General features: G+C 34.6%; 1 protein-coding gene across 1 annotated transcript; it reads right to left on the reverse strand.

Moving 5' to 3' along the window:
* Positions 1-9568: 9568 nt before the first annotated feature.
* Positions 9569-12202, reverse strand: LOC130954892 (UDP-glycosyltransferase 83A1-like). Its single transcript, XM_057881666.1, has 2 exons — positions 11607-12202; positions 9569-10603 (listed from the first exon to the last, which is right to left on the reverse strand). Exons 1-2 carry the CDS (start codon positions 12097-12099, stop codon positions 9714-9716), a joined length of 1383 nt encoding a protein of 460 aa, XP_057737649.1. The 5' UTR covers positions 12100-12202; the 3' UTR covers positions 9569-9713.
* Between the last annotated feature and the right edge of the window lie 747 nt (positions 12203-12949).

A 12949-nucleotide genomic window follows, 5' to 3' on the forward strand; every position in this document is an offset into this window, starting at 1 on the left:
CGTAGAAAATACATAAGTGAAAGGTTCAGGCATGGCCGAATGGCCAGCCCCCAAAACGTGATCAATAGCCTCTTAAGATGAAGAATAAAACAAAACTGAGACCAAAGATGAAACGTGGTCAAAAGACGACTGATACAATAGTTAAATGTTCTATTTATAATAAACTAGCTCCTAGGGTTTACATGAGTAAGTAATTGATGCATAAATCCACTTCCGGGGCCCACTTGGTGTATGCTTGGGCTGAGCTTGATCTATTCACGAGCTGAGGCTTCTCTTGGAGTTGAACTCCAAGTTATGACGTGTTTTGGGCGTTCAACTCCGGATCATGACGTGCTTCTGGCGTTTAACTCCAGACAGCAGCATGTACTTGGCGTTCAACGCCAAGTTACGTCGTCAATTTCCGAATAAAGTATGGACTATTATATATTGCTGGAAAGCTCTGGATGTCTACTTTCCAACGCCGTTGAGAGCGCGCCATTTGGAGTTCTGTAGCTCCAGAAAATACATTTTGAGTGCAGGGAGGTCAGATTCCAACAGCATCAGCAGTCCTTTTTGTCAGCCTTTTTCAGAGTTTTGCTCAAGTCCCTCAATTTCAGCCAGAAATTACCTGAAATCATAGAAAAACACACAAACTCATAGTAAAGTCCAGAAATGTGAATTTAACATAAAAACTAATGAAAACATCCCTAAAAGTAGCTTGAACTTACTAAAAACTACCTAAAAACAATGCCAAAAAGCGTATAAATTATCCGCTCATCACGCGGGTTGGTGGGCAGGTGGATGAGGGATCAGCTTATTTCCATCGGCTTTTCTGGACATTTCCACCGTGTATTGAGGTGTTTCGACATTGCAAGCCATTGGTCACTGTGGACGGTACCCAGCTGTATGAAAAATATGGCGAGACACTGTTGGTCGCAATTGCACATGATAGAAACTCCAACATTATTCCTATTGCATTTGCCCTAGTGGAGGGAGAGAACGCAGAGTTGTGGTCATTCTTTCTATCTCACTTGCGACAACATGCGACCCCTCAGCCAGGTATACTTGTCATATCAGATAGGCACAATGGGATTAAGGCTGCACTGAAAGCTGCTGATGGTGGCTGGCTTCCGCCTACTGCATATAGGGCTTTCTGCATCCGACATGTAGCTGCCAATTTCGCACTGAGTTTCAAGGGTAAGGATGCATAGAGGTTGTTAGTGAATGTTGCTTATGCCAAGATCGAGGTCGAGTTTCACTACTGGTTGGACATTCTTCGTGCCGAAGATCCTGCTATGTGCGACTGAGCTAATCGGATTGACTATGCACATTGGACTCAGCATCGGGACGATGGTCGGAGATTCGGGATGCACCAGCTGAACAACCTCCGGGAAGCTATATAGCATCCACAAGAACTGTGCATATAAGTAGTTATTGTTAGTCACCATATATAGTAAAATATTACAATACTAATTTACTTATCGCAGAGTTACAACAAAAGATACTCACATCCCCATGCTGGAGTAAATCTATCCTAAGCCTCCAATGCGCCACACGAAGCCCCTTGTCGCTCAACGTCGGCTGATAATCTGACCATCTGAAATGCACAATATTTAATTAACAATAAAGTAAACCGTCATATTCTTAGATACACAATGCTTAGTTGAAAGGATAATATCTGGACGCCAACTGCCAATGGAAGACATCAAATCCATCTGGCCGAAAATCAGAAAATCTCCAGAATATCCACAACTAGAGGAGCTGCAGTGGACTTGCCAACTTGACGATATTTCTGTTTGCCACATGGCACATGCATCTGAATAGCCATGACAGGGCAGCTAACCCCCAGCTATACTGACCCATGTCCTCTAGCCTTGCATAGGGTAACCAACGAATGTGGAGGTGGGTACTCGAATTATCCCTGAACAACCGTGTGGATAGGAGTATCATGATGTACGCACGGCATACCTCCTAACCATCTCATCGTCTGCTCCCTTCGGCAGCTCACTAAATATCTCCTGAAACCATGTACATTTCAACGTGAACTTGTCGATGCAGTTTCTAGGAGGCAAAACAACTATTGTATGCTTAAAAAAGGAAACTTTTTTGACTAACCTCAAGGTGGATGGTGCCAGCAATATGCACGACTCCATCTAGCCGATATAGACGATTTGGGTCGTCTTCTATATCTCCAGCTTCGATCTTTCCTCTGGCGGCTATCCCGAAACAACCGTGTGGATAGGAGCATCATGATGTACGCACGGGCATACTTCCTAACCGTCTCATCGTCTGCTCCCTGCGGCAGCTCACTAAATGTCTCTTGAAACCATGTACACTTCACCGTGAACTTGTCGATGCAATTTGCAGGAGGCAAAACAACTATTGTATGCTTAAAAAAGGAAACTTTTTTTACTAACCTCGAGGTGGATGGCGCCAGCAATATGCGCGACTCCATCTAGCCGATATAGACGATTTGGGTCATCTTCCATGTCTCCAGCTTCGATCTTTCCTTGGCGGCTATCCGTAAATCTCGGCTCTGGGGTAGTGGAGTTGGGTGTGGGATTCGTTGTTTGTAGTTCGAATGAATGAAATTCGATTTGTTTATGTATGGTGAACGAGCATAAATCGAATCCATTGGATTCGAACTACTTGGGATGCAGAATGCTTGTAAATTGAATCTATGGATTTCAATTTCCAAATACCACTAAATTGAAACCATTCGCTTCGATTTACCATGGGTTTGCTTCACGTGCCTAAATTGAACTCATTTGGTTCGATTTACATGCATTCATAAATCGAATGCAATTGTTTCAATTTACGGTCATTTCTAGTTCGAAGTTTATTGTTTCGATCTATGGCCTTTCTCAGCTTGCATGCAATTTGAATCTACTTGATTCGATTTAGTACTATTTTCTGTAAATCGAATTTATTAAATTTAATTTATATAAAAATTTGTCTTGGGACATTCACGAAAGAAATTTCGATTTGGAGGATCTGAGTAATTTTGGACTGCACTTGATTTATTTCAGTAATTTATCCTTTATTTTATTTTATAATATGTATCATTGTCATTTTCCATTTGTATAAGATTTTTTTATTAAATTATTATGCATATAATTAATCTATAAAAATATTTAAAATTATTTTATTATTTTTTCTCTACTAATTGAGGGTTAGTTGTTTAATAATATTTTCCTTCAGTTATTTTAGAATTTTAGTTTTTTTAATAGTTATGCATTCATGAAAAATGACAATGCAAATAAAAAAAATTGAAATATTTTACTTTTAATTTATACTTTTAGAAGTAAGTTAAAGAACTTGAGTGAAGTATTGTTAACTATTTTTAAATAACAAACTTATTGTTGTTGTTATTAACTTATTATTATTATATATTATAAAATAAACAGGCAAAACAAATATTTTTTATGGTGACTGCAAATGATTCTTTTATTAGAGTATTATGTACAATTATTAATTGTTAAAATATGTTCAAATATATTGCGCACAAAGTGGTCAACAATTTTTTAGCCAATATATATCCAAACAAAAAGTATAGGAACCAATTTTTATTTAATCACCACAAGCCAACTTTATAGATTAAGGTTTATAATTTTAGGTGTAAAGTTAACCGTTTTTATTGGCACCCTTCATTACTATAGTCGGCTTTAATTTCAGCCGATTCTTTTACACGAATACATATTTTCGTAATGTCAAATTATTTTTTTGGTAATCGTTTTTTTTTTCTTATTGTCTTTGTCGACTACACAATTCTCTTATTTATCTAATGATCTATAACCCTCATTAATACCATTTAATTTTTTAAACTGTACCATCTAAATAGACAAAATGTTTGGAACTTCACTCTTCCAATAAAGCGGTCTGACATATGTGAAATTTTTTCAATAAAATGTAACAAATTTAATGTGTTGGTTAACTTTGATAAAAAAAAATGTTGATCTTCTAAAATTTTTGTAATTACAAATATATTTGATAGAAATGAAAGAATAACTATTGAAATAGAATAACTATTGTGCTATTTTTCAGTCTTTTACAATAGAATCATAACCTTCTATTTATACAGCAGGATTTGTTAGAAGACATTATCTCTAAAAAGCTAACAACTTCTAACTAAATCAGTTATAGCTAACTAACAGTTTTACTAACTGTTGCTCGTATCTCCAATATCTCCCTCAAATTTGAAGATACTCTTGCAGTAACTTTAATTAAGTTTGTCTTTACACTTGTTGAAAGGTTTTGCTAACAGAGATATAGTAAAAATGTCAGCCACTTGATCCGCTGCACTAACATGAACAACACTTAGCTGATTCTGATTTACTCTTTCTCTGACAAAATGTAAATCTAACTCAAAGTATTTAGTTTTGCTGTGCAAAATGGGATTAACTGCCAACAAAACTGCACTCATATTATCGCAATATAGAGTGGGAACAGTGTCAACTTGGATGTGAAGTTCCTTAAGAAGATTTTCGAGTCAAACAATTTGGGAATCTGCTTCAGCTAGTCCCCTATACTCAGCTTCTATGCTGGATCTGCTGACAGAGGGTTGTTTCCTGCTGCACCAAGATACCAGGTTTGCACCAAGATAAACTCCAAAATCATAAGTGGATTTTCTATCATCAACATCCGATCCCCAGTCTGAATCACAAAAAGCATAAATTCTTAAGTCAGTGCTGGAAGTAAACAAAAGACCTTGTTCTATTGTCCCAGCAAGATATCGTAACAACCTCTTCACACATTTTCAATGACTAATCAAAGGTCTTTGCATATATTGACTTAATTTGTTAACACAATAAGAGATTTCTGGCCTTGTTAAGGTAGCATACTGTAGAGACCCTATAATAGATGTATATAATGTTGCATCATCAAAGATATCATTTCCTTCTTTAGATAGTTTAACATTTGTGATCATAAGAGTTGAAACTCCTTTTAATTCTGCCATGCCAACTTTCTTCAATAAGTCAGAGATGTATTTTGTTTGGCTAAGATGATAAGTTCCTAAATCAATCTTACAAGCTTCTATTCCAAGAAAATAACTAAATTTGCCAAGATCTTTTAAGGAAAAAATGTTGTGAAGCTGGTTTATAGTATTTTGAATGGCAATTGTATTATTCCCAGTAATAAGTATATCATCTACATATACTAGAATATATATAGTGATAGTAGGATCATGCTTGACAAATAAAGAGTGATCTGACCTGGTTTTGATGAAACCAAATGAAGTTAAAGTTGAAGAAAGTTTAACAAACCATGCTCTTGGGGCTTGTTTTAAGCCATACAAGGATTTTTTTTATCTACAAACCTATCCAACATCACCTTGAATAAATTCTGGAGGTTGTTTCATAAAGACCACTTCATTCAAATCTCCATTCAAATATGTATTATTGAAATCAAACTGCCAAATCTGCCAATGATACTTTAAAGCAATGGTGAGAATAATTCTTATGGATGAAGGTTTGATTACAGGGGCAAAGACCTGTTCATAATCAACCCCTTCAACTTGTTGGTTACCTTTTACAACCAATCTAGCTTTATACTTAGCAATATCTCCATTTGGTTTTCTTTTAATAGCATAAATCCATCTGCTACTGATCACCTTGACAGTAGGGGGAGGAGTTTCTAAACTCCATGTTTGATTCTTATATAAAGCTTGCAGCTCCTCCAACATGACTTGATGCCAATGAGGTTACTGTAAAGCCTGTGCAGTGGTGGTAGAAATATTATTATAAAGATCAAGATTGGAAGAAGTAGTAGTTGAGAATAGTTTTGGTTTTGGAGAACTTCCAAATTGTATTTCTAAACCTGAAATAGGGACACTATCTGAGTGGTGTTGAGCTGTATTGGCTTTAGAGAGAGGAATTGGCTCAATTGGTTTTTGGTCAGAGGCTTGCTTAGGTGCTAATGCATCTAAGGAAGAGTGAGAAAGATGGTCAAAATTAGAACTAGATGGAACTAGTTGGTAGGAGGAATGAAGAGCAGAACTGGACTCATTGTTAAGATGTGAATTTGAAGAAGTATGAGTTATAATAGGCATTACCAAGAATGTATGAGGAAATTGTTGCTTAGGCAAAGCAGGAGGTGAGAATGAAAAAAGAATAGAACATGAAAACTTAGATTCATCAAATATAACATGACGAGTAATAATGATTTTTCCAGTTTTAGTGAGACACTTATATCCCTTATGATTAGGAGCATAACCTAAGAAGATGGATAATTGAGATTTGTAGTCAAATTTATTAGTAGAATATGGTTTAAGACATGGATAGCAAGCACATCCAAAGGTCTTAAGGAAAGAATAGTCTGGTTTATGATGGTGAAGGAGTTCACAAGGAGTGATATTTTGAGTATTTGAAGAGGGTAGTCTATTGATGATGTAGGTTGTCGAAAGGAAGGCATCGTCCCAATGTATCAAAGGAAGAGAAGCTCTTGCAAGCATTGCAAGGCCAGTTTCAACAATGTGATGATGCTTCCTTTCGGCCCGTCCATTTTGTTGATGAGTGTATAGACAAGAGAAACGATGAGTGATACCGTGAGTAGCAAAAAATTTAGTGAATTATGTAGATAGGTATTCACGGATATGGTCAGTTTGTAAAGCTTTAATCTTTAGACCCGTGTGAGTTTTAAGATTAGCTTTGAATTGTAAAAAAGCATGAAACGCTTGAGATTTAGAATGGAGAAGATAAACACATGTATATCTAGTAAAAGCATCAACAAATGAGATATAATAATTGAATCTATGATATGAAGTAATAGGGGCAGGTCCTTATAAATCTGAATACACCATTTCAAGAGGAGCATTAAAATTAAATTTATCTAGAGAGAAAGGAAGAAGGTGCATTTTTGTCATACAGCAGAATTCGCAAACATGAGAAGTGGCTTTATTTGATTGAACATTCAAATTACAATGTCTCATTACATTTAGAACAGTATTTGTGCCACAATGGCCAAGTCTATCATGCCACAGTTCATATGAGTTCAATTAGCATGAAAATCTTTAGGATAAAAGTTGTCAATTTGCACTAAATTCTTATCAGCATTGTCAGATTTAGTTTGAGTAACAGCCACTCTATCAAAATGATAAATGCCATTCCTAGGAATTCCTTGAAGAAGAATCTCCTTTGTAATCTGGGATTTAACACAACGATAGTTAGCATGAAACTCAAAGAAACATTTGTTATCAACAGCAAATTTATGCACACTTATAAGGTTCTGAGTTATTTCAGGAGAATGTAATAATTTGTCAAGCAGAAACTTTTGTTTTGTATCAAGATTAACAAGACATGAGTAACCATATTGAGTAATACTACTACCTATACCATTACCTAGCATAATTTGTTCAGAACTATTGTAATTAGATGAGCAAACTAGATTGTTTGGATCAGATGTGACATGAATACTGGCACCTGTATCAGGAAGCTAGGAAGAATCTGACAAGGCGGAAGGAGTTGCAAGATAAGCACGAGGAGCATGAAATGATGATGGAGGTGGAAGAGCCAAAGATGTATTTGTTTGCTGAGTTGTGGAATTTTGAGAAGAAGGGTGAAAGTTATGATCAAAGCGATGGAAGCAAGAAAAGGCCACATGTCCAAGTCTCCCACATACTTGACACTGAGGCCTAGAGTCCAAAGAAGAGTATCTGCCACCACGAGAAAATCTACCACCCCTTCCACGACGTCCATAGAAATTTACTCTTGAAGGTGGTCTTGCATACGGAGGAGTTGTTTGTGTGTAATTGGCAGAAACTGATCCAAAATCATGTTTTCGAAAATGATCGAACATATGTTCATGAGCCAGAAGGAGGAATTCAGCTTCCATTAGAGAAATTGACTCAATGTTTGTCATGACAACAGAGATATACAATGCATAATCCTCAGACAAGCCTTCAGTAATGGCGGTAATATGATCATCAAGGGAGAGGGTATAACCACTTGCTGCTAGAGAATCCACAATCATTCTTATCTTGGCGAGAAGTTTCAGTAGCAGAAGTTTCACCTTTTCTAATCGACTTAAGTTCAAATTTTAATTGTTGAATCTTGATTTTTGAAGTTTTAGAGAAATAATCTTGCATTTTTGTCCAAACCTGGTGTGCAAAAGCGCAATCCAACATTCTGTTCTTGAAACTATCATCAATTGATGAAAGAAGCCAGGTCGTGAGGTAGTGATCTTTAGTCTTCCATTTCTTGTAGGATTCTGATTCTGTTTCTGTAATTCGAGCTGCTTCATTATCAAATCTGGTTGGAATTTTCTCTAGATAAAGATGATCCACCAATTCATTAGCATTAATGACACGAAGAGCCAAGTGTTGCCAAGTCTTGAAAGAGTTTTCATTGAGTTTATCTATCATAGGTGCAGAAAAAGTAGTTGAATTTGTAGAAGAAGAAGAAGAAGAAGAGTGTGGGATAATTGCTGCCATGGATCTTGGACCTGAGCTTATGATACCATGACAGAAATGAAAGAATACAGAAAAGAGAGAGATTGACAAGAGATTTGAATTGAAAATTGAAATAGAATCACTATTGTGCTATTTTTCAGTCCTTTACAATAGAATTATAACCTTCTATTTATACAGCAGGGTTTGTTAGAAGACCTTATCTCTAGAAGCTAACAACCTCTAACTAAATCAGTTTTAGCTAACTAACGGTTTTACTAACTGTTGCTCATATCTCCAATAATATTAAAAATTAAAATACGTACTTTTGCTAGAAAATAATTATAAAAAAAATAATATTCACAACATTTATATTGGATAGTGTCTAATAAACAAGTAAACAACAGCGTTCTCCTGCTGCCGCACGTACGCAGTGCTCCTCCCATCACGAATGCAGCGCGCCTGCACACGTCTTTTCTCCGCGAACACAATGCCTTTTCTTTGCGAATGCACGCACGCGCGTCTAGCTGCCGAGTGTCACTGCACGTCATTGGTGATGCCGCACGTCACCGCGAAGCGACGGAACAGCCAGTGAAAAAGAAGGACATTGTGCCTAGTCACATTCAAACTCCATGCTTTAGCCGTGTGTTCTTCTTCTTTTTCTTGGTTTTGGATGTTTTTTTTATTAGTTTTTTATTTTTTTCTTAAATTTGAATTTTTTTATGTTTTGAATGTTTTTGTTTTTTGAATTTTAAATAATTTTTTAATAGTTTTAGATATTTTTTGCTTAATTTTTAGATGTTATTTTTTTAATATTTTTTGGATGATTTGTTTTGTTAGATTTTAAAATAATTTTTTGTTAGGTTTTGGATGTTTTAATTTTAGATATATTTTTTTTATTAAGAATTTTTATAATAATTTTAGAAATTTTAAAATTTTTAAAATGATTTTAATTATTTTTAAATTTTAGATATTTTTTTTAATTAAATTTTGTATGTTTCTCATGACAGTTTAAAGTCATGTTTTCTCAAAAAAAAAAAAAAATACTAATACAGTTAACTATAGTCCCTAATTAGTTAACTAGTAGGATTGGCCAATAAACATTAAGGCATTATTTGATAACATCCCCTTTTATTTAATTTGAGTCAATTAGAAGAGGAACATATCTAAAAGACTAAAACTACTTAATCATCATCTTGAAAGTCATAAACAATAAATCACTTTCCTTTTTTATTTCTTTTTATTCATTTTGACATTAGGAACAATCATCAAACCTAGAGCTAAAGCATGCAATAACAATTAACAAACGACTAACGTTTAGAATTAAAACATGTTCAGAAAAAGCAAATCCTTATTCCTTCAACCAGTTGATGAACTTGTTTAAGTTCTCTGAAGACCTTCCTCCAACATCAACGTCCTTCATTAGCTTCTTCTTTATCTCACGAGCCTTAAATTTTATGTTCTCATCACTAAGCAATTTATCAACTTTGACTTTTATCTCTTCGCGTGAGATCATCCCATTCTCATCCAAATCAAATCCCAATCCAACCTTCCACTCATCACAAATATATATTTTGTCAAAGAATTGGTCAGCATAATATGGCCAACACAAAAAAGGCACTCCATTAGACAAACCCTCCAAAGTCGAATTCCAACCGCAGTGACTTATAAAGCAAGCAATGGCAGGGTGGGATAGCACCTTTTCTTGAGGAGCCCATTCAATTATCTTACCTTGAGTCCCCTTGAATTCGTTAGGAAAACACACTTTATTGTTACAATCTGAATCTTTTCGCAACACCCAAAGAAAGGGTCTATTAGTAAGTTCAAGTCCGAGAGCGAGTTCTTTGAATTGTTTTTCATCAAAAAGAGTGGTACTTCCGAATGCAACATATATAACAGAACCATGAGGTTGTTGATCAAGCCAATTCAAACAAGAAAAATCTTCTTCCCAGAATTGTCCCAATGATCTTTCACTTACACCTTGATCATGGCCATAGGTTCTTAATAATGGACCAATTGGTAATAGCTTTGGTACGAATGATAATGCTCCAGGTTCAAGATCGGGTGTGGAGTTACAAAGGCACCACTCTGTGGATTCTAGAGTTTTCATGGATTCAAGAATAATGTTGAATAACATCTTCTCAGTTTTAGAATCAGATATTTTTGCCCACCATATAAATTCTGTGTCCATGGGAGGAATGCTTGGTGATAACTGAAATCTTTTTTGTGTGGTTGCCAACCCTGCAGTTTCAAAACATGATAGTATTACGGAAATAGGTTGAAAAATAACGACAACAAAAATTGTGAATTTTTTTGTTACTATTTCTTTCACAAAGAAAGTAAAATAAAATAAATATTTGCACTATTTTTCTGGCTTTTTCTTAGATAAATTCATTATGAATAATTACTCTTCTTAAGATTATTAATTGATAATTTAACATTTTTTTTATATAAAAACAATTCTATTTTAGTATATATAAATACAATATTTTATTTGTATTTGTGTTATTAATTTAAGCAAATATTTTTATGTAGAATTAAACATTTGATAATTATGTTGTTTATAGGATGATTGTATTGTTTATGGGACGATTGTGTTAGTTATATTGAATTTTTAATTTACATACTCATTAGGTTATATAATAATATTGCATGTTTATAAAAATCTGCGATGTAGGGTTGGATACCTATAGGTTGACCATGGGTAAGGCTAAGGTTGGGTTGTTCTAAACTCACAGGTAGGATAATGTTGAGTTTTAGTAACAAATTCAACTCGCGGGTAGGGTTAGAGACTTAGGGTTGGATTCAAACCCTACCCTAACCATTACCACCTCCATGCTCCATTTAAGGGTTTGTCGCTGGCCAATGGGTTATTATATGTACAAGACGAAATTTAAACTTTCATCACTTACTTAAACAGATAAGTGAGCTAACCACTCGATCAATTTAAGTTGATTATGTTATCTTACTTTTAAAAAAATATTTCTTTTAATATTAAAAGTAAAATATATAAAAGAAAGATGTCCAAAAAAATATACACAAAAATAGTATATGTAATTAGAAGAGTTTTAGATATTCCAAAAATATCCATATTTTAGTTGTTGATTTCACTTAGAAAATTTATATATAATTGATATTAACGGCTCAAAAGCATTGGTATTTTTGAAATTTGAAATAGGAAAAATGTTAAAAAGTTAAAAACAAGTTTATTTGGTGAGTGTAATTTTAGATGTGGTATTCTTACCATTAGAGTCTAAGATTCCATCCTCAATAAGTTTTGGTATGCTGCACTGCAAGGCAAACATAGCTGCTGATGCAGGATAAAACAGAACTCCTCTGATTCCAATCTTTCTTGCAATTTCCAACGCCCATGCCATAACAAAATCAGCAACTATGCAGCTTACTCTCACACCATCTTTCAATCTAAGATCTTCAATTAGCCTCTCAAGCATAGCAGGCATGTTCTTCAATATAGAATCAAATAGTTCCCTGACATTATTTCTGTCTGCATCAGGTCCTAGCCCATCCGGGATTGACACCAACTTTATCGGCGATCGTCCGTTGTCGCTGCCGCCTTGATTCCCCATGGAACTAACCATTTTATTGTGGATGAATTCAGGGGTGACAAAGATGATATTGCAACCCTTTTCAACCAATCTTTGAGACAAGATCATCATTGGGTTGACATGTCCTTGAGCAGGGCATGGTAAAACTAGCACAGTTGGAACAACACCCATCTTGTCCTATGATTTGATCTGTGTTATAGTTTCTGATCTTCTTCGTATTTATTTATACTTGGTCACTCCATGTGTGTCACGGTTCTTGCTTCTTGGTCCTTCAGTGTATATGACGTATCTAGCTATGTCACACCACTATTGCAACTTGGAATAAAATAAAATAACAGTGAAAACTTCAAAGGGATAATACAATACTATTACTTTAGCCTGGTGGCTAATTTTTTTTGTGTTACGAAAAGTAGAAGTAGTGATATATCTTAATATTGTAATTTTTTGTATTTTTTAAAACTGTGAAAAATATACAAATTGGAGGGTCCGATTTATATAATTCAAATTTTTTAATTTTCTAACATAAATCGAACGGTCCGATTTGTATACCTATAAAAAATCGGACAGTTCGATTTCTGTACCTCTATAAATCGAACGGTCTGATTTGTATACTTCTAGAAATCGGACGATTTGATTTGTGTACCTCTAATAAATCGGACGGTCCGATTTCTGCTTCTCTAGTTAAACGATTCTACATTTGAGTATAACACCCTAACAATCTACATTAAAAAAAAAATACCACTACCACTCTAATATTAAAAATAAAAAGTTCTAGCTTGGTATTACAAACTACTTGCATTTTGAAAGAAAAAGTAAGAATACAAACGAGAAAAAGTCCTATGCTAAAAAGTACTCTCAAGAGGGAATATATTTTTCTTTTTATAAAGAAACATAAAAATAAAATTAAAATAATATATAAAAAGCACAGTTTTTTCTTAAAAAATAGTTTCAATATTTATTTTGTTTTTTTTTACCAAAGAAATTCTCCTTATGTGTAACAAATAAAGTTCAAATTCTTTTG

This window comes from Arachis stenosperma, chromosome 10 (assembly GCF_014773155.1).
Source record: "Arachis stenosperma cultivar V10309 chromosome 10, arast.V10309.gnm1.PFL2, whole genome shotgun sequence".
Lineage (NCBI taxonomy): Eukaryota > Viridiplantae > Streptophyta > Magnoliopsida > Fabales > Fabaceae > Arachis > Arachis stenosperma.

Bases quoted from the DNA above. Each gene is read 5' to 3' on its own strand.
- LOC130954892 (XM_057881666.1), bottom strand. From the start codon at position 12,099: ATGGGTGTTGTTCCAACTGTGCTAGTTTTACCATGCCCTGCTCAAGGA. The intron at 10,604-11,606 runs GTAAGAATACCA...TTGAAACTGCAG, and splicing joins TGGAATCTTAGACTCTAATG to GGTTGGCAACCACACAAAAA.